At 39.2% G+C, this 22,157-nt stretch overlaps 1 protein-coding gene across 1 annotated transcript in view; it reads right to left on the bottom strand.

Moving 5' to 3' along the window:
- Window positions 1–5,032: 5,032 nt before the first annotated feature.
- The window catches only part of grid1b (glutamate receptor, ionotropic, delta 1b), a 463,740-nt gene continuing 446,615 nt past the window's right edge, over window positions 5,033–22,157 (bottom strand). Inside the window, 3 exon segments of the mRNA XM_048170087.1 lie at window positions 5,033–7,366; window positions 13,949–14,189; window positions 17,967–18,133. Coding sequence (XP_048026044.1) covers window positions 6,950–7,366; window positions 13,949–14,189; window positions 17,967–18,133 — 825 coding nt within the window. The 3' untranslated portion in view covers window positions 5,033–6,949.

Genomic DNA, 22,157 nt, shown 5'->3' with positions numbered 1-22,157 from the left:
CTCAACAGCAGCACAAGTGTTTTGCAATACAATATGAACACAATAAGTACATAGTACTTATTATTTGATGCAAGTACATAGTAGTTAAAGGCAACTAATATAAATTGGGACCATTTACATTTCCTCCTCATTTTAAAACACCACTATTGGGGACCAGGATTGGGAACCACTGCTTAAGTGCTATCTTCACAATTGTTCTTTGTCCTTAAAGCAGTTTGAAATTAGGCAGATGCAGTGGGGCTGCTAGTTACCTATGTCTGAGAAATGCAGATGCTAAAAATCCAATAGTTTATGGCTCATGTGAGGTAAGATTGGAATTTCTCTGGAAGGTCGGTGTAATTCTGCCTTCACTTACTATCATAAATTTCCTACTTCCCACTTCTGAATTTGTGATTGCAAGCGTGTCGCGTTCAAGTACTTTGTTGTCAGAAAGGGATCATGTAGGACACCAGGTTTTTAAACCATATTTATTGGTTAATCTTAAGCCAAAATCTGAAGCCAAAATTTATTGATGGTATTTCCTTTTTAATAAAAGGTTGCGTCCCAGTGTGTCACACCTGCTGGCTGGTAAATCCTGAAGGATGAGGCTTGAAGTTCAATAATACTTTAATAGAAACTAAGAAACAGACAGGGATAATCCAATAACCAAATGAAGATATCCACCAAGTATCAATGTTAACAAAAGACAAAGAACAGAAGAGAACTGATGGTATAAATACATAGTCAAACAAAGGAGCAAACAAGATAATTAACAAGGTGATTAACAAGGCACAGGTGAATGGGATGAACCAATGAAACACATGGGGAAAACTAGGTCACAGGAAAATGATCAAAGAGAACATGAACACAATGAAAACAAGACAGAGCATAACAAAACCCTGACACAGTCACTGACAACCATATTACTTCAGTAATGTTTGCATTATTTTCAATTTCGAAAAATCCTACTTTACAGTATACTCACCCTCATGCTGTCCCTGATGTAGGCCTACTTGACGTTCTTTCTTCAGATGAACACAAACCAAAGAAGAAAAATGATCAATCTCTGAGTTCCTATAATGCCAGTATATGGGACCCCAAAGTTGATGCTTCAAAAACCACATAATGTGAACACAATGGTAATCCATACAATCCCAGTTGATGAATCAATGTTGATGACAAACCCAGTTGATGAGTCTTCTGAATATTTTGAACTTTTTAACTATAAACCACCACTTCCAGCTAACTGGGAGAAGGGTAGGTCACACTGTGTGTGCCACCTCTGATTTCAAATTCATTCACAGCAGTGTAATGTAAAATTGCAATCTCCTTCTCATCATAGCTCCCATTCAATAAACACTTTTTGTTTGGAATCTCTGCCCTTAGAGGGGGAAGCAGCAGGTAGAACCACACTCTGAGTCTTCATACATAACATCTACTAGAAATAATTTCCAAGCATTGTCATTAATACAGCTTTGATTCATTAGTGAAACTTTTTTGAGCATGTATACAGGGAGTCTCACCTAGACCAAATGGGGAAGGACAAGCACTGTAGTTACTATAACTATCCCCATTTACTGCTGTCCGAGGCACATTAAGAAAGATAGCATTTCCAATGCAATATCACATTCTTTTTTTGGCTACCACGATATTTGATTTCAGTGATACTTTTTCCATCTGTATTAAGCTCTGATATGGGCCTACATTTGTCATTGTAGCAATAGACTATTCATTTAGATCAAATGATTGCACTCATTCGATTATGATGAATAATGAAGATATTTGAAATGTTCATCTAATTCATGCAATTATAACTGCATGAATTATTCTGATTATTAAAAAAGAAAAATTAAATGCATAAGGAAGGAAGATCCCAGTGGAGCCAAAGGGGGTAGCCAGAGGAACGTAAGTTAACGGCTCAACTAGGGTGATGACTGACCAAGGTGGAGCCAGGGGGACGAGAGAGCCCGGTGGAGCTTGAGGGATGATGTGCTACGGTGGAGCCGAGGGAGCGCGGTGACAAGTTGGAGCCGATGGGTCAACGGAAGGAAGAACCCAGTGGAGCCAAAGGGAGTAGCCAGAGGAACGTAAGTTAATGGCTCAACTAGGGTGATGACTGACCAAGGTGGAGCCAGGGGGACGACAGAGCCCGGTGGAGCTTGAGGGACGATGTGCTATGGTGGAGCCGAGGGAGCGTGGTGACAAGTTGGAGCCGATGGGTCAACAGGGCGAGGTGGTGTCTGGGGTTCGACCCACCAGAGCAGAGTTGATGAACTGGCAGCCTAAGGTGGATCTGAGTTGATAGGTGGAGCCAGCGAAGGAAGAGCCAAAGGGTTGAAGGGACTCAGCGGAGCAGATTTGGCAGACCAAGGTGGAGCCGGAGGTAGTGAAGACAATAGCGAATCTGGAGGCAAGGAAGATCCCGGTGGAGCCAAAGGGGTGGAGGGACGAGGCATAGACAGAAGAAAAGTAAGTCAATGGCTCAACCATGGTGATAACTGACCAAGGCGCAGCAGGAGGGATGAGGGATGCAAAGGGAACTTGGAGCCGATGGGTCGACAAAGCGAAGTAGAGTCCAGGGTTTAGAGGTACGAGGTAGGGTCAGGTGTTCGACACACCAGGGCAGAGTTGATGAACAAGAAGCCCAAAGTGGATCCGATTTGATAGGTGGAGCCAGCGAAGGAGGAGCCGAAGGGCTGAAGGGAGTCAATGGAGACAGGGCTGAAGAACTGGGTAGTAAGGGCAAAGGGTTACGAGATGGTCTCCATGACAGGGCAGGTAGAGTGTTCAAAAATGTCCTCCTTGGCTGATACAGGACAGGCAGAGAGTTTAAAATTTGCCTTTTTGGCCAACACGGGACAGGCAGATAATTCAGGAATGGGCTCTTTGGCTGACATGGGACAAGCAGAGGAGGTGAGAGTGGAGGCCCAATGTAGAGCTAAGGGATCCACAGACCAAGGTGGATCTGATGACTGAACAAACCCAAGGTGAAGCCGAGCAACAGGGCAGAACCACAGGAGCAGCCGAGGGGCTAAAGGGAAACAGCAGAGGACAGGCTGAGGAACTGAATGGCTTTGGCAGTGGAGGTGGGAGAGGGAGGCTGCGACAATCTGCGACAATGGAGACTTGGAGCTAGGCAGAGCCAATGGTGATGAAGGTGACTTTGTGCTGGACAATGAAGGCGACTTAGTGCTGGGTATTGAAGGGGAATTGGAGCTGGGTGGAACCAGCAGTGAGGATGACAGCTTGGGACTGGACTGGACCAGTGATGAGGAAGACGACTTGGGACTGGACTAAACCAGCGATGAGGAAGAAGACTTGGGACTAGACTGAACCAGCAATGAGGAAAACATCCAGCTCAAATAATAATTCAGTGGAGACCCAGCTTATTGTATGCACCTCAGTGATGGGAGTGTGGGAGGGGCTCCAATCCATTCCCTTGAACTCCACTAATAATAGGTGTGTTCAACTTGAAGTGGTGCTGTGCAGACCGATTGGTGTATGAAATCAAAGTACCGTGAGAGCAATTCAAAAGCATATAGAGCTGTCTGCTCTATATTCGCTCTCGCTTTACTTTGATGTCATTCACCGATAGGTCTGTGCAGTACTGCTTTAAGCCAAATACACCTATTCCCTCAGTGACAGGTGTGTGGGTGGGGCCCCAATCCATTCCCCAAACTGCACTAATATTCCATCAGTGACAGGAGTGTGGGAGGGGCCCCAATCCATTCCCCAAACTGCACTAATATTCCATCAGTGACAGGAGTGTGGGAGGGCTCCAATCCATCTCGTCAAATTTAAGAATCTTTGCTAAAGTTCCAGAAATGCTGAGGCCATGTCTTCATAAAATGAAGCTAATTAATCCCATGAAGAAGATTGTAATAACATTGTACCCTGACTTCCAGATAACTTTCTGTCATTTTATTTTCATTGTTGAGATATATGCAAATTGGATATTGTTTGGGGGAAAAAATTCTCTTACATTTTATTGATGTTGTCTTAATTTTATTATCTTTGAGATACTAGCCCAGGCTGGGCAAACTCGGTCCTGGAGGGCCGCTGTCCCTGCAGAGTTTTGCTCCAACCCTAATCAAACACACCTGAACCAGCTAATCAAGGTCTTGCAGCTAAATTCTGCAGAACAGTGGCCCTCCAGGACTGAGTTTGCCCAGCCCTGTACTAGCCTATAAATTGTTATGCCTCAGTGTCAAATATCTGCCAGCAAAAGAAGAATTTATAACAACTCCCAAACATTTTACTTAGTAAATGGTGATTATTCATAGAAATTTCTTTTTTTGTACGAAATTGATAGTGCCTAACAATGCTCCTTACAGTAGATGTTCTAAAATCACTGTAAACCACGTTTTCTTTACTTATTACTTTATTAAAATTAAACCATTCACAGACTTGTAATATCTAATTTCCTGCAGGTAGATGTTGAGGAAAAGGTAAGCACTATAAATCTATGTTTTATTAATCACATATTTTATTAATGTTAAATGTCACTTTAACTTGCATAGTGTTTTGTATTTTTTATGGATAACATTTGTTCTGCTATTTTAAAATGCCCTGTTTAGGCCCAAAAACAATCTCCATTAGGTCACTTCAGGTAAGATCTGAGATAGATTTTTATATTAATTTTAAATTTGGTTATAATTACAATAATTATTTGATATGTCACTGCAATGGATATGTCTACCCCAGTTACTTCTTCAGAGAGTAACTGTGTTAAGATCTTAGAAAATCTTGTTTCAGGGAAGTTCCATCATCAGACTGTGGATGCATATCCTACTACACTTGATGAGACATTAACTTATTTATTTCTGATGTTCTCAGTTCAGGAACACAATTGGTCCAAAAATATGAAGCAAAGAAAAGATAGAAAAGTACAAAAGCTTACTATGACGATTATGTATTATAAGTCAAAGAGTCTGCTGCTGTCATTAATGCACAGAGTATCTTCAGTTGTACCTTCAAATGTACCCTACTGGCATCAACGAACATCTATATTTCTTCAAATTACAATTGCAAAATTACTGAAGCGTCAATCGAACAATGTAAACCATATTTCTTTATTAAAGATTAAGAAACTCCAAGCAGCATATTCATAAATAAAATAAGAGTCTCCCTTAGATGTAATGTTACAGACTATGCTATGATACTGTTATATTTCATGGAATATTGAATGTTTTTCTCTGAAATCAAAGGGGCACAAGTGTAAGGCAGTGAAGACACTTAACCCTACAAATTACACATCCTTACCACCACTGTCGGCATCTCAAAGCCACAGGTTGTGTTACACAGTGTAATATATCACTTTGGTTCACATTAGTAACTACTTGGACTTGTACAAAATATACACGATACAACCTTGAGTTTTGACTGACAAGCATGTGCAGGGTGAAATCTTCTCGGAAACTGGTCTATGTGCTCCAAGCTGACAAATGTCCTTTTCTTTGTTATTTAAACAACATCAAATTTCAGAGGCTCTGTAGGATGACAACAGGAAAATACGCACAGGTAGATGTAAATGTATAAGGTTGTTCTGGTTTAGATCACAAACATAACACGACTGAGATTCATAATTGGTCCGAACCTCCCAAAAACGATTAAAAAAAGAGCATGTAAAAAGAAATGTAAAAGTTTAATTGTACAGTAAAAAATAATTCATTTGTGTGTCTGGAGTATTTAGAATTGCCTGCAAGAGATGTTTGTCAAGTTGTGGGCATACTAACATGGCTTCATTTATACCAGGGGTCTCCAATCCTGCTCCTGGAGAGCTACCGTGCTACCGAGTTCAGCTCCAACCCCAATCAAACACATCTGAACCAGCTAATTAAGGTGTTCAGTGTTACTTAAAAATTACAGGCAGGTGTGTTGGAGCAGGGTTGGAACTGAAGTCTGGAGAAAGGTAGCTCCCCATGAGCAGGGTTGGAGACTCCTGATTTACACCAATCACATATTCCCCTTGCAACTCTTTAAAAAAAGATATCACAAACAAGTAAATTATGAAAATCATTTCATATACAAGTTTTTTTTTTTGTCTATATAGTCTGTGATTTTTTTTTCCCAGAATGTCAGAAAAGCAATGATAATACAGCTCTTTCACAAACAACAACATGAACTAGTTTTAAATGTCCTTGATGTGATTCTGTTCTGTTATATTTTAGGAATATAATTGTTCTCTCTGGGCTGGTTGTGCTCACGGATTGATGGTCTCAAACTTTAATTATCTGAAATCAACTTAAAACCCAAGCTTTCTTCAGTGCTGTTGCTATAATTGCAAAGATTTAGTTTGTCCGTGATGACATTTCCGCACAAGTCACTGCTATACTATTTTACATTTTGAATGGTTAGCCTTTGTTTGATCAGTAAACCCACCAACAACATCAACTCGATGCAAAGACGTAAATCTTCATTAGTAATCAACAACCAAAACCAGAAATTGAAGCAAAATTAAAATGGCCTCACTGTTTGCAGGTTGAATATGTTTTATGACTAAAAGGGGTGCATAATTATCAGCGCTCAGCTTTTGGGTTCCTACAGCCGTGTATGATCATCTAGTAACAAAACGTGGAGAGACATCTTTTATTTCGGCACTTAGAAAACAATCACAATGAATTTGAGTGTTTACCCATAGAGAACAAAATTCACAAAGCCATTCAAACAGTCGTTTTGAATTATGTTTATATGTCCTTTTTTTGTTGTTCATTTGTTTTTGTAACTCAACTTCAAAAATTGAGAATATTCAAAATACACTTTTACTTACTTTGCTCTTTCAGCATTTACAAATATGTACAAGAAAAAATGATTTCTCATGTTTTCATTTTTTTCATAATAAAAATCTCTACGTACTTTTTTTTTTTCTTTTTTACTCTTTGTACACCGCCACAGTTTCCCAAGCTCCAACTGCACCTCGGCTTTCTTCCTTTGAAAAGCAAGTATGAGGCAGCCTATGGTGACGATGGCCTTATATGGACGTACTATGCTCAATAGCTTCTGGGATGGGTCCTCCTGGTACTGGCTGGTAGGACATTGGCATGGGCGTCTTGGCGGGACTCTGTCGGAACAGGCCCCCGTTGGGAGCCCTGTGTTTGCATTGGATGGATGGAATGGTGGAGCTGCTGAGAGGAAGGGGTAGGGTGCTGCCAGGACCCTGGGCCAGCGTCCGGCCCACCCCATGAGCTTGATCCGGGAGGAAGGTGCTCACAGACAGGCCCGTGCCCGGGTAGTCTCGCACAGCCTCCCGCTGCTGGCTGGGCGGCATGCTGCCGATGTCCAGGGCAGAGATCTCGATAGATGGTGCGGGGATCTGCTTGTGTGCCATGTCCTCGTCCATAAGACTGTTCATACGCCGATGCACCTGTTCCAGGTTCACCTCCTTGTCCTAGAGAGGGTGAGAGAAGAAAGGAGGGACAGAGAGGCTGAGATCTGCTGGTTCCAGGATGTTTTTTTTTTGTTTGTTTTGCTTTTAAGCTCCATGCAAGTAAGGCTTACTTCAGTTACAGCAGGGTATGTTGCGGGTGTATTTACTAAAACGTCCAATTGGAAAGTTTAAATAGTAGGGCAAGGTTTGAAAGAAGTTTTATAGAATGTGCACCTTGAAATCAAATTTGGCCAGTGGGCATTTAAAATAATAATGCTTGAGTAAGACTAAACCTGCCCTTACAATCAATACCACTAACACCATTAGTGCTGGAGCCAACCTGCATTTCATAACACATCACTGTTAAAATATATACAAATTGTTATAATTGCTAAAATGTCTTAGCATAAGTTAAGATAGCATAAGCATTTTAAAAGCTTGTACTTTTTAGTTATATGCCTGAAACATTTCTAATATGTTAATGATATTGCTAGCTACCTGGATAACAATACATCTGCTTTAATAGCACAAACATTTGATAGTAACACCATTAAAGTTGCACAAGTACTGTATTTACCTTTTTATTTATTTAAAATTTACCATTTTGTTAGTGTGATCTTATTGTTCCTTATAATTTCTTGAATACTAATGAACAAACAGTACAAGTACATTTTAAGTGTTAAATCCAGATCTAGATAAAAACAATAAACAATGCATGCATGCATGTTCAGGGGCCTAAAATCAAGCTGTGGAATGTTTTATGCGCAAAGAAAGGCAACTTTACTTTCCACTTTAAATTCAAGTAATTTGCTCTATCGTCGTAAAATTATGCTGTATTTAAAATAAATAATTCATATCAGACCCAAAGATATACCATAATAACTAAGCAAGGTGTGGGTCATCTTTAAAGAAAATCTATTTTAGGTAACATTATCTGCCGTGGTATGGTGTTCCAAGCTGTGATTACTCACACTCCAAATCTTAATGGTATTATAAACAAGTATGTTTAACATATGCACCAACCTCATTTACCTATGCAATTTTCCATTAATATGACACTTATTAAAAATTGTGGTGGTTTTTAACAATTATTCACTTTTAACAAATATTCACCACAATGTACACAAAACTTACATTTGCGTTAGGAAAATAAAAAGTATGACTGAGTAACAAGCAAATGATAGCTAAGGTTGCTTCTCCAATGCCAATGCCTAATGCAAGCATACATAATTATTGTTGTAGGCCAGGGGTGTCAATTGTTTTTTTTTGTTTGTTTTTTTTGGTGAGAAGTGGTTAGGTTTAGGCTAAGTGTGGTGCTCAAAATATCCATAAAAGTATAAAAATACATATAAAAAGTATAATTTCTACCTTTACAAATATTGTATATGCAAATAATTAAATGCATAATTAATATAAAAAAAAACAAACTTTCTTTACAGATAGACACAAATTTGTATACATTTAGCCAGCAAAATAATAAAAATATTTTAAGAAACTAGCTTAATGAGCACAGAAATATGGATGCCCTTCGCGTCAGTTGTTGGCTGACAGTGTTGGAGATAGAAGTTGCTTATCATCAACATGTGTTTAATAGGAAGAATGCCCAGATAGTGTAATGAGAGTGGCAACTTCATCTGTAAATAAATGTTTCTTGAAAGAATTCTTAGTTAATGCATATTTAGAAAAACATAATCAAATCATAAAATTATTAGAAAATGGCTTCTTTGCTGGAACACAATGTCATTGAAAATAATAGATCACAGACATAAATGGAGAGACCTAGTTAGCCTATAGGTCCCTTCTACTGTATTTTTTTTTCAGAGCAGAAACACACTTTTCTTTTTGTAATCATTGCAAAGAAATGCAGATTGACTCCAGAGTCTACCACACTCACTGTAAGGTCACACACTGTTACACAAAATTATTTGTTAAGCCCTCACAACAAACTCATATGTAGATTAATGAAGCAATGCAGCACAAAATGCAAAGACTCATCAGAGAGTAATAAAGCTCTAAAGCAGAAGTTAGATTTGGAATTACAAAGTAATCGCACTGTGTAAATTAGTCTGTCATGTTAGTTTGAAGAATACTTTTCATTACAGATATTTTCAAGGGGATACATGCCTCCACACATTCTCACAATCTCATCATAGTTCAGTAATCCTTTTTGTCTTAACTAATGAGGAGAGGAATAGGGTGAAATGTTAAGGTATAATGATATAAGATGTAATCTATGCAAGAAAAAAAAAAAGAAGAAAAAAAAGATTTTTAAAAAAAATAAATGCAGACTGTTACCGAAAAAATGAACTCAAGATAAGGAAACTCAGGGAAAATAGCGTTTTTTTTTTTTTTTAAACTACACACTCAATTATGTGTTTTTCCAAAACACATCTGATTTCTGTCAGGCTCTAGCACCTTTTTATTGCTTCCAATGGAGAGTTGAATGGGTACTGTGAAGAATTCAAAGTCTATTTGGGGATGCAAGATTTTCAAGTCCGATTAGCACTTTTGAATGCACTAAATGTGCGACTAGCAGTATGTAGTCTCAGCTTCAGACGTCACGCCCACAGGTCATTGGCTGAATGTCTGATGCATATGGTACACACAGTTGGAAACACTTTATGAGTTTCAAAGTTTTCATTTGATTGGTAGAATTCTACTGGATTTCTGGGTATGTGTTTTTTTTTTTTATGGTCCGCCTGGAAACTAAGCCGTCATGGCGCAAAACCACCTCATGGAACAAGAAAGCTGTCGTGTTTATATCTGTGACAATGAACGCTTATCAGGATCAACTAAACACTGTATTTTTAAAAGTATGTGAAGGATGTGAAGGCATAGACTCGGTCAAATACTTCTTAGAGTTTTGCACGCCAGTCGGTTATTGTAGGGACATCGTCTTTACATTTTCACAATCTTGAAGCTGAACAAAACTGTCAGTCAGGCGGCCTTTGAGTGGTCTTTGGCCAATGAAAGCTGCTATGGAGTCCAGACCTTTTGAAGGTCTGGCTATGTGAGACTAGGCAGTATGTGACTTCCAGACTAGATGCAATGTTTTTCAGAAAAAAATAAATAAAATAAAAATAAAAACGCAAAGTGAGTAACCAACACTCCAATTTTTTATTGTTTTTTTTACTTTATCCTAAACACCTTCCACTACTGGTGCCATATTTCACTAAGAAATATGTAACTTGCTGCAATAGGAGGTCACTGTGGGTATTTTTAGTATATAATAAATTATGCCTCAAAGCATGCCTCAGAGCGTGCAGATGAAACCCAATAAACACGGTCATGTTATCTTGCTTTCAGAGGCGGATGCCTGCTGTTTGGGAACGCAGTCATGTAAGACAGTTCTGGGAGGTCATTATGTCGAACCACTTTGACAACAGACTTTAAGGTTAGTACAGTTATGCCATCCCATCACCAAAATTCCATGACTTTTTTGATGCACATTGTATTTATGTTATGTTTTCTTATAGGGTTAAAAAAATGAATCTCAGCCTCAATTGAGTGCAAAAGTGTTTTTTAGAATTTATGCGCATCTGGGCATTTCCATCCAGCGTTTTTTATGCAATATCCCAAAATGCGCATAGAAATAATAATAATGAATAATAAGGAATAATAATGATCATGTAAGTTGATCTATAATGAACGATGGGCACTGCCACGTTAGTTTTCAGAATTACAACATAAATTCATCCACTTCTCCCGAAAGTCATGAAAGTAAGTGGCCGCTTAACTGTGAGAAGACTAAATTTACACAATGTGTATCTGATGTGAAACCGTATTTGTCCATCTCTGACTCAATGTCAGCCAAAGCACGAAAGCAGATTTGAATTTAGCAGTTCACGATGTGATGTACTGAACATTCTAATCACACTGGTGTGATCAAACTCTTCAGGGACCAGCCTAGAGTAATAACACCGGAGTGATCGTATGTGTCAAAGGGTTAAAAAAGCATCTCAGGATGTACCTCAAGCACCTCCAGAATGCACAGAGCTAGAATTTAGACAAAGAAACCACTCAGACAAGACAGTTTTGATTCCCATACTTCCATTTGTCTTATAGTTTTCTATTATTCTAAAATGTGGAAAACAGTAATAATACTGAATAAGTAGACATGTCCATACTTTTGACTGATAGAGTATCACCAACTCTACAACATCCATTAAAAATCAAGACGACCTAATCTTTCTCAAAAATACTGATCAACAGCCTGTAAACTTCTTAATTCAGACTGAGTAGTTCTGCAGACTGTAGTTTTACAGATCTTTCACTGTAGCTTTCATTCACATACAAATTGCAAAACTTTTAAAATGCATTCTTGCTTCCGTTTGCAGGTATGCAAATTCATTGTGCATCATTTTTAAGCATCATTTTTGAGATGTTTTAAGTGTTTAGCCATTTAAATTATAGGGCAATTATATATACCTACATCACTGATTCATGAAAAAATCCACACTAATTAAGTCATCACTGCCACAAGTAGTGGAATTCGTATTGAAATATGTTCGTAATCATGGCTTCATGCCTCGACAAATAAATGGCACCAATTAAACAGCATAAGTGTTCTTAACACTAATTTTGACTGAACTGGAAAATCATTTATCATCATTAATGTGGTATTGTGCTAAAAATAAATAAAAATAAAAATAAATAATAATAATAAAAAAAAGTGTTCAATGCAGGAAAAGCAGGGGCGTAATTCTAAACCCAATAGAACAACTAGGAAGATGAATCTGCTAAATGAGACAACTAAAACGCAAACAAATAAATAAAAAATAATAAAAAAAATCTTTAATGTTAGATGGCTTCTACATCTGGTCCTGTTAATTCCCAGCCAATCAAAGAAAGGCCTACGATTCTATTCTGACCTGTGTCAATAGCTTCTGCTTCATCCCAGTCTCTTTCTCTGTCTGTCCAAATGTCCTTGCTCCCCTCCGATGAAGCAGTAGCAATATCATTATATGTCAATGGACCAGAAACCCTTGCCAGTCTGTAATCCTTAGTAACCTGCATGAGATCATAAACAAATGAAGAATAAATGTAAAATAGAAAATATAGAGATAAATAAATCCATAAAACTCGTCCACATTGACATATAATTGCAACAGGAGGTCACACAGTAAATTACTAGGGATTATTGACTGTTTGGGGTTTGATTTAGTTCTTTTGGGGTGGCTCTTTTTTTTTTTTTTTTTTTTTTTTAGGATTACTGAGCAGACAGACTCATGCAAGCACCCAATTTGCCGACACTTTAGTTTATGGATCCACATCAACCCTGTTCCAGTTTATTACATGCACTTTCCATCGGCAGTGGATGAGGCTTTGGAAAGGCTTATAAAAGAGAGGTTATAAAGTGAAGTAATTATTCAGATATTTAGAAATAGGTGTTTTGAATAGAACAGTGAATTGCCATCTTGAAGGCACATTTATGGATATAAAGTGTTGTCTAAAACACTAAAACAGAAATAGCAAATTAAAAAAAAAGAGAAAAAAGAGAGAAGACACTACAATTAAAAGGTTGTCAAAAATCTAAGGAATTTTCTAGTGTTGAATACTGGCTAAAGGGAATAATTTTTTTTACTATTTTGCCACTGCCAAGATGCAAGGTACTCTGGAGAAAAAAAAAAAAAATAAATCAGCTGAAAATGTCTTAATTTGGATGTTCAAATCATTTAACAGAGTAATATGATTTAGCCATCATTGGGCATTACTTTGGATACAAAGAAATCTTACTTTGGATTCAAAGAAAAAATGTTATTGGTGGAATATAGTAGCTCTGTTCCAAACTCCTTTTGAGCTGTTGGCTTAGACACATTTCAATGCGTCACAGGTGTCACAATGTAAAAGCTACTGCAAAAGGCATGTTTAGATACCTTCTTTTGGTCAAAATCTAAAGCATTATTGCATTTATCATTTATAGAGATGACATTCTCAGAATGCAGTACAATGAGCTCATTGAAAAAAATCATCCAAAATAGTGGACAAGTTGAGAGAAATGTTGATTAAATATACTGCATTCAATACCAAAAAAAGTATCAATACAATGACCCAATATTTGTATGCTATGTATTTTTATGCTTATTAGAGTATAACATTTTTAACTTCCAAATATACTGGATTGCAATATTGGAATAAAATGTGACAAGGCTCAATGAGCCGAATTATTTGCGTGCTGCACAGAGTTGATTCTTTTTTTAAAGGCGTTTTAGATCAATCATTGAGGTTCTATTTCAGTTAGGATGCTACCTCGGAAGATAGCTGCTTAAAAAAGACAGTACACGGCAGCTCACTAGGCTTTGAAGCAGAGCTTTTGCTTTCTGAAATGGTCTCCGCAATCATACCTTATTAGTAAATGTGAAATTCTAAACTGTGAAGCCTGCTTCATCAAGGGCACTCTGCACACCCCAAGCACAAATAAAATCTGTTGTTATGTTTAAATGGATGGGGAGGGGGACCAATTTTGATTTCATCAGGGCACACCTATAACTGTGTGTACTGGAGCTCGACTAAATCGGGGCTCGCGTCTGCTGCGGGATCCTTAAAGTAGAGTGTGGCAGTGTCCTCTCCCTGCTCTGTCTTCCGCGCCCTGAGCTCGGTCACCTCTTTGGGCTGCTCTTGCCGGCAGCGATTGCTGTTCCACCACATTTCCAGGGCGGCCACCAGACAGGCCAACAGGAGCCCCGCTGCTAGGATGCAGAAGACGCCGGCGAAGCTATGCAGCTTGAGCGAGCGACCGTCCGGTTGGGCGTTACTGTGGCTGTTGAGGTCGCAGCGGCCAGTCCGAGGCCACCACTTCTGTTTCAATACATCCAGGTCTCCTTTCTCCTGCAGCTCCAGAATCCTGTGAGAGATGAAAACCGAGTGTACTTATTTTATGTTAAGTTTTACATATGTCTTCTTTAATTCCTCTCAAATATTCTGAATGCAGCCTGTGCATGTTAGCCAGTCAGAAAACCTGTAGGTGCCTCTCTGCCAATAGCATGAGCCAATAGAGTGCCCCAGGGATGACGCGTTTTTGTAGGCCAACCCGGAAGTTAGCGCCGCATGGGTTCCCTCGATTGAAAGCCTATGCATTTTTCCCATAGACTTTTGGAAAATCGCAGAAAATAAGCTCTGTGTTTAACAAAGGGTTATGACACTTACACTTACAGGCTAACAGAAAGCTATAAACGGACTACAGCACACCATGGTCGCGGATCAACGTCGTCACCACCAAGCTTCTTCAAACTGTATTTAAAAAAACAACTTTATTTAAAAACATGTTTACATGTTATGAATACTTTTCCACTTTTTCATGAGAAATGCTGTCCAAATGTGCCGTTTTTAATGATGACGTCTAAAGTCCCCGCCAAAGGAAGAAGTCCCTTTTAGCAACTTGTTAGCAACCGCCGATTTTAAGACACAGTAAAAGTTTTAAAAAAAATCACAAGTGGGTTATAACTGGTGTGTTTTATGTCATAGATCAAAACGTGAAAGTATTTAGAGGCTTTGTTAACCACAGACCTTATTTCAGGCGATTTAGCAAAAACCCATTCAAAAAAAACCCATAGACTTTACGGCGTTGGAACCGGAAGTCCTAAAATGCTAACTCGCTTCCGGGTTTTGCCTACAAAAATGCGTCATCCCTGGGGCACTCTATAGCAAGGCTATTTGTTTTTTTGACCAATGGCAGATGAGGGAGTGTTTGATATACTGTTTGAAAACAGTAATTAATAGTATTTGCAAAAGCAAGCATTCACCCAGAACAACCAAACCGATCTCACAGGAAAATGTAACTATTTTATGAGTTGGACATTTTGTATGTCACCCCAAACTTAGCCACCACTATACAAAAAATTATGAATGAAAATTTACAAATTCAAATGAATTAGAAACCCAAATTTGCCAAGATACAAACTGCCATATGACTGTGTTGAAACAATTGGCAACCACCCAGCAACACCTTAGAAGCTATTCATAACACTATTGGAACAGCAGGGCAATGGCCTAGCAAACACCCAGAACACTCTTGCATCATGGATGGTAAGTTCTACATGGGCAAACAACACATTTAAAAAAAAAAAATTAATTTTTGCTATTCCATTTTGTGCTACTATATGCACAGAAATCACTTGCAGCAGCTTAATGCCTCACCTTAAAGGGTCATGAAACCCCAAAACACTTTTTTTGAGATGTAAACACATGTATTGGCTGCACATCATTGAAAATCCTAAAGGTACTCATTAATGTTATTCATAAGTGAAAAATAGTTATTTTTGCATTTTTCATAGCGATTTCTGTCTTCCGGTTTGAAAAGCTGAGTCGGAGCAACGTCACAAAATCTGACGTAATCGTATACTTTCGGCCCAAGTATGGGCATGGTCGAATATGCTGACGTAGACCGTTTTGAGCGATTCTCGACATATATTCATGACATAAAGTTCATTTAATCCAATCACTGCGCTGTAGTATGCATAAGATTATAATTGCGGTATTATGCATGAGGAAGTATCACTTCTCTCGCCTCGGTCTGTTGTCATTCAGAGACATATCATTGGTGTTCGTTTCCTCAGTGCTACAACACAATGTGTTTTCCTGTGACACGACCAGAGCAGAGGTTTGCATGTGTGCATGTAGATTGTTTTGCTGTAATCTACCAGCACAAATGGAAAATATGTTCGCTTGAGATCGCATTACAGCAGAGAATTCAAATGTCATAAAATTGCGGCTCTGCCTGCTCTAGATACGTTCAAACACACGAGCCGTAGGCTGTTTCCCTCAGCACAGCAGCACATGTGTTGTTTGTATTTTGCTTGCGATGCGGTCATAACTGAAGTTTGAATACGAACACATGAAAAATACGACTGTTATGCTATAGACGCGGAGCGTGCATATGATCGGTTTCAGCGCGGAGCTTCGCGTTGTGTTTAACAACATTAGCCACGTGGCACATAGCTCATACAGAATAAAGTATCTGTTTAAAGTTTTTATTTCACACATTCTCCTGCATCTAACATGAACCATCACAGTGTAGTTATGCACACATATTTCATCAAGTCTTCTTCAAATGAATTATATGTGCAAACTGGACACTGATACAGTGGTGTAGCCTATCTGAACGCGACGACACGATTATTATATTTGTTGTCATTTTCTCCGTGCTCATATATTAATATTCATTATTCTGTATAATGAGTGTGTTCTATGTCTGTGCTTCATTGGTTGTTCTCTCCCCTCTTCTCCTCCTCTACACTCCCACTTTTCCAGAGCTTTACACGCCCATTTTAACAGAGTTTTTTGAGCTTTGAGGTGTGACCGACCAGGGTAAAAAGGGGGGTTTCATGACCCTTTAAGCAATAAAGTAACTTACTCACTGCTACCTTAGTTAAATGTCAACATTTTATACCTTTGCTTGCAATGATATAAATAGACATGGGAAGGTAAGGACATGTGTAAGTAAAAAGAAAAAAGACTTAAGTCTCAATGTTGTCAGTTAAGGGCATATTTTACTTTACAAGTAATACAGGTGTTTAAATTTCTTCAATAAAAAAAGCGTCATATACAGAAACATGCAAGAGGGCTGCCAAAAGACGAGGGTGGTAGAGAGAACATATAAGGATGAACCACAAAGAAAATAGTAAGATAAATTCTTTACTTAAGCGGAGATGACATTATGGTTCACTGTGTAATAACCTGCAAGCTTCCTTCCAGCTGCCTCAGAGTACATTTCCACCAGTTGCCTCAGGCAAAATATTATTTTAGAGATTTTTACCATTCTTTTAGAAGATGACAGAGTGTAAAATGGAAATTAGGAGTAAGGGAATAAACAGGAATGGGGAACAAACAAACAAAAATTAATTATAATTATAAGATATAAGATTATATATGATCTTGCTGTTATTACTCTAATGCATAAAGGTGAGGGGGTCTTAATGAGCCCACAAATGGGCTTATTTTTTAACTAAAATATAATGTCACAACATGCCTCTTCTATTGAGAAAAGAAAGTTACGTTTTCGTCTGCACACATCACAGTGTTAGGTATTGCTAGTGGTTGGGTCATGTTAAGATATTCCAGAAAGATCAATAATGAGTGAGTGAGTGAGAAGGCACCAGAAGATCACTACCCAGCTTTATGAAATCCAACAGCAACACAATTTTACAGTGTTAATTGGTTACAGTCTTAAGTGATTATATGCAGCTTTTAGGCAGGCTGCTGGCATCTGTTACATTCACAAAGGGATCAATTTGTATAATGAGTCTAAAACTAAACCTGAGAAACAACAGGTAAGGTTTGTGTGCAATAAAGAATGGTTTGAATTGTGGGAAATTCAAAGCACCAGTGAAATTGCTAGTCATTTATTTGGTAATTGGAATATATATTCTCTTTTTATATAAGAAACTTGTGGAATAATGTGAGATATTTTTCTCATTTGCATGACACACAGAGTTTTTTTTGTTTTTTCATCATACAAATTCTCCAAAGCATGGTCAACTTGTAATAATTATGACCACAGCTTTCACAAACTCCAGAGAGTGCCTGACCAATAGACTCCAGACATACTCCACACACCATCTGCATGTTATTCTTTAAGAGGTAAAACCTAATATATTTTAGTTGGGAGACAGGCAATACGCACTTTTGGGAGATGAGGTCTCGGTAAGGACTCCCATGCTGCATGGCGATGCCGTAGCCTTTGCTGCTCATGCTGTTGCCGGATACAGTGATGGTGCAATCGTCATCTGTCAATGCTGCATACTCCACCACGGCCATGTCCCACAAAAATGCGTAAGGTCCTTTTTTGGCCTGCAGATAAAAGATATGACTTCATTTCAGAGAGATTTCAGACCAACATGCTCGAATAATCATCTTTTAAAGGTGTTGACATTGCAGTCTTAAGGCCCATACACAGTAAGAACAATAACTATAAAAATCACTATAACTATACTAGCGTTAACTCAATGTGCAAAAACTGTTTAAGTGCATGCTGCGGTTATGTACATTTAAAGCACACTGTTTTAAATGCTCAGGCTGTTTATAGTTGGGTGGATTCTGTTTGGCTGTCAATGTTTTTATCGTTCATCAGCTGAAAAAAAAATCTTTCTGAAAGTGTGTTACAGGCGTATAGTGTTGGAGAGATGAAGCGTAGTCAGATATCCACAAACAACGGTCTTTAATCACAATAAGGAGAGTACACACTATACACACAGTAAACACAACAGAGAACGGACGAGGAGTGAAGGGAGTGAGTGCAATATAAAGGCAGTGAGGATAATCAAGTCCAGGTGCGGGTGATGAGTGATGACGGGGAGATGACGAGGGAAGTGAGTGCAGGTGTGGAGAACAGGAGGACTTCCCTATTCTCATAGATTTACAGTAGAATGATTATTATAAATGTATAGTTATAGTTATCTTTATAGTTTTTTTTTTTTTTTTTGACTGGTTACAATTATAGTTATAGCAGACTGTTATAGTTATTGACTGCTAGCCTTAAAATGTATCATTATACTTTCTATAAAATATATTCTCAAAAGGTATTATTATTTGTTTCATCATTGAAATCATACTCTGGAGACTAATCTTGACTAATCTATTGAGTTCTTTTCTCGTTCAAAGGATCTTCACTGATCTCAACGTGCCCTCATTGGCTGATTCAAAGGATTTCACATCCTCAACTCATTATGCACTCTAAAAGTTTCTTCCTCAAACTCCTCAAGTCTTCCTCTTTGATCTTTTCAAAGTTGTTTTCTTTGATTTTCACAAGAACTGACATTGAATGACCGTTGTTCACTTCAAAAGGGTACATTAAGAACTTTTAAAATATGACCTGAGAGAAAAGCCTCTTGTATAGACAATCTGATATCAGCTTTAAATGTTAACAATACTAATAATACTGATACTAAAAGGAAAATACTCTCTCTGTGGTCTACAGGGTGGTGCTATGCACTGAAATTTTTTGAGAAAAAAAAAAAAGCATTTTTTTATGGTTATACAAGCTAACACAAATTTCAAAGGAAAAATTTTACCAGTAATAAACTTAATCAGCAAACCTTCTTTATTCAGTGTTTTCTATAATAACCGGGTTTTCATGTTTTATGGGTACTTATCATAGATATGATTTTTAAACTGTACAAACTGTATTCTATCCCCTTAACCCTAAACCTATACCTAAAACTACCCATCACAGAAAAATTTCAGCATTTTTTAAAACATCACATAATATGATTTATAAGCTGTTTTCCTCGTGGGGGCCAAAAATGTCCTCACAATTACCCCTTTTCCACCAAGGCTGTTTGAGTGCTGGTTCGGAGCCAGAGCCTAGTTTCAAATCAGTTCTTTGTCTTTCGACACACAAAGCACCAGCTCCGAACCAGGAAAAGTTTGTAAGTAGCACCAAAACGTTGCTGGGCTAGAAGTAAGAACCGCTTGCATCAGGGGCTGGGGGCGGGGTTACCGTGACCAACAAGACACCTGTGACCACCATTTTTGAAATAGCAGCTAATCGAGCTAATAGCAGCTTGATTGTAATCTCCGTCTATATACAAATTAAGGCGAGCCGTGTTTGAATGCCGATGTAGGTTCGCAAAGCCATGAGCATCAACAGTAGTGAAACATCCGCGATTGTTGATAGAAGGCTTGATCGAGATGCATCGGAGCAGCGCGGACCGATTCGGCGGGTGCTGCGGATCCGCAGGAGTGTTTGTAGAGCATACAACTCCTTGTGCTTTTTGTGCGTTCTCGCGGAGCTTTGATGTCATGCGCCGATCGCTATGCGAGAAGCCGATGCATCTCAAACGAGCCTGGTGTGTTTGTGCTTGGCGCTGCAGCGCTAGCTTTGCTGTGAAATATGAGACGTATACAGTGACGTAAGACCTGGCTCTGTGCTACTCTCTAGCCCGTGGAAAGGCAAACCGGTTCTTAGAAGGCTCGTCAGTTGAACCAACTCCGAACTGGCACTAGCACTAGCTCTGAACTAACACCCGGTTCGTGCTGGTGGAAAGCGGGTAAAAGTAGGGTTTACCAGGACCACAAACACATTGGGTTTCCATGTTTTAAGGAGACTTTCCATAGACAATGTTCCCTTTTGAGGGAACTTCACGCTGCATCAGAAGTTGTTGCTATGGGAACGCTTCTGCATGATTGTGTTTTGAAGCACGTGTGGGAACACTTCCTATAACACCCGATGTACTGTACTTGTTACATCATATAAGATTAGCATCTATTAGTCTCTCTGTTTATCCCGAGGTTTACCATAGTCAGCTGGATCCGGGCTATATCCGATGTCAGTTGGAGGATCGGCGCCTAAACATGACCACAACGTATCCCTGAGGTGTCAGCAGAGATTGTGTCAACTAGACTATCCCATGTAAAGGCCTCATTGACACGATAGCCAGTGGCACTTATCCTCAACAAACAAACGTCTCCAAACCACATGAGGAATCTGATCTTCAACCAGATGGAACTAGATTAAATATTTTGAATGTTCCGATCCAATCTGACTTCTGACCTATAATGCTGCCTGAATCATAATCATGCACTGTTCATTTGTTGATCAGAGGAGAACTGGCTGGCAGAGGAGCCTGGTTTCTCCCAAGGTTTTTTTCTCCATTCTGTCACCTGATGGAATTTGGGTTCCTTGCCACTGTCGCCTCTGGCTTGCTTAGTTGGGGACTCTAAATATTCAACAATATTATTGATCCAACTTGCAGGCATACCAGGCTGGCCTGCTTAAGCACCTGGATAAAGGCGAGGGAGTGTGCCTGGATGCAATTAAAGAGCTGTGGCAGTCCACTGACCTGTCTCTCCGTGTCTCTGGTATAGGATAAGGTGAGGGAGACTGGTCTCTTCGGCGATTCTTTCACCTCAGAAATGTCTCCCTCACCTCGCCCTGGTCCTAGGGGCTGCTGAGCAGGAGCAGCCCCAGCCATTTGCCAGCTCGTCAGGGCGGATCTGAGGACGTCATTATCTCCAAGATGGCTATATTTAAGAGGCCCTGATGGCAGTGGACTCTGAAGTTAATCGTAACTCAAATATGATCTGAGGACTGTTTTTTCACAAAAGATCTCAAAGATGCATACTTCCACATATCCATCCTTCCTCATCACAGGCAGTTCCTCAAGTTTGCTTTCGGGGGCAAAGCTTACCAGTATCTGGCTCCGCTGCAACTCCAGGGCATTCGCATAGTCAATCACATTGACTATTGGCTGATACTAGCTCAAACTAAGCAAATGACGGTTCAGCACTGAAATGTCATCCTCGCTCATATGAAGTGTTTGGGGTACAGACTGAACGCTGTGAGTGTGCTTTCTCCATTACAGAGGACCACTGTTGTATGGGTAGTCTGCAACTCGACTGAAATTCAGGCATGTCCTTCTCCTGCTTGTATCAAGGCAATTCTTTTAGCCGTAGGCAAAATCAAGCTAGGCCAGGCCGTCACTGTAAAGCAGTTTTTTTAGAGGCTGCTGGGGCTTATGGCAGTTGCATCCAACATGATTTCTTTTTGCCTGCTGTACATGAGACCCTTGGTGGCTCAAGACCAAGGGGTTTTCCCCAAGGGGCAACCCATTTTGCATAATCAAGGTTATGAGCTCTGATTAATCAATGTCTCAAGGTTCAGTCTCTGATGAATCAGTGTCTCAGAATATTCTAGGATTCATTTGGCATTTGCTCTGGCCATCACCACCGTAAATCACTGAAGTGTGGAGGAAAAGCTGTCTGCCATGTTCACCGTTGTACGTTGAATATTTGATGACATGACAGCAACTAACTTGCCAAAAATCTTTTTGTAATAGACTGAATTTGGATGCAAATAATAGATCAGTGAAGATTA

The sequence above is a fragment of the Megalobrama amblycephala genome, linkage group LG20, assembly GCF_018812025.1.
Source record: "Megalobrama amblycephala isolate DHTTF-2021 linkage group LG20, ASM1881202v1, whole genome shotgun sequence".
Taxonomy (NCBI): Eukaryota; Metazoa; Chordata; class Actinopteri; order Cypriniformes; family Xenocyprididae; genus Megalobrama; species Megalobrama amblycephala.
This window is presented reverse-complemented; position numbering and strand designations above follow the sequence as displayed.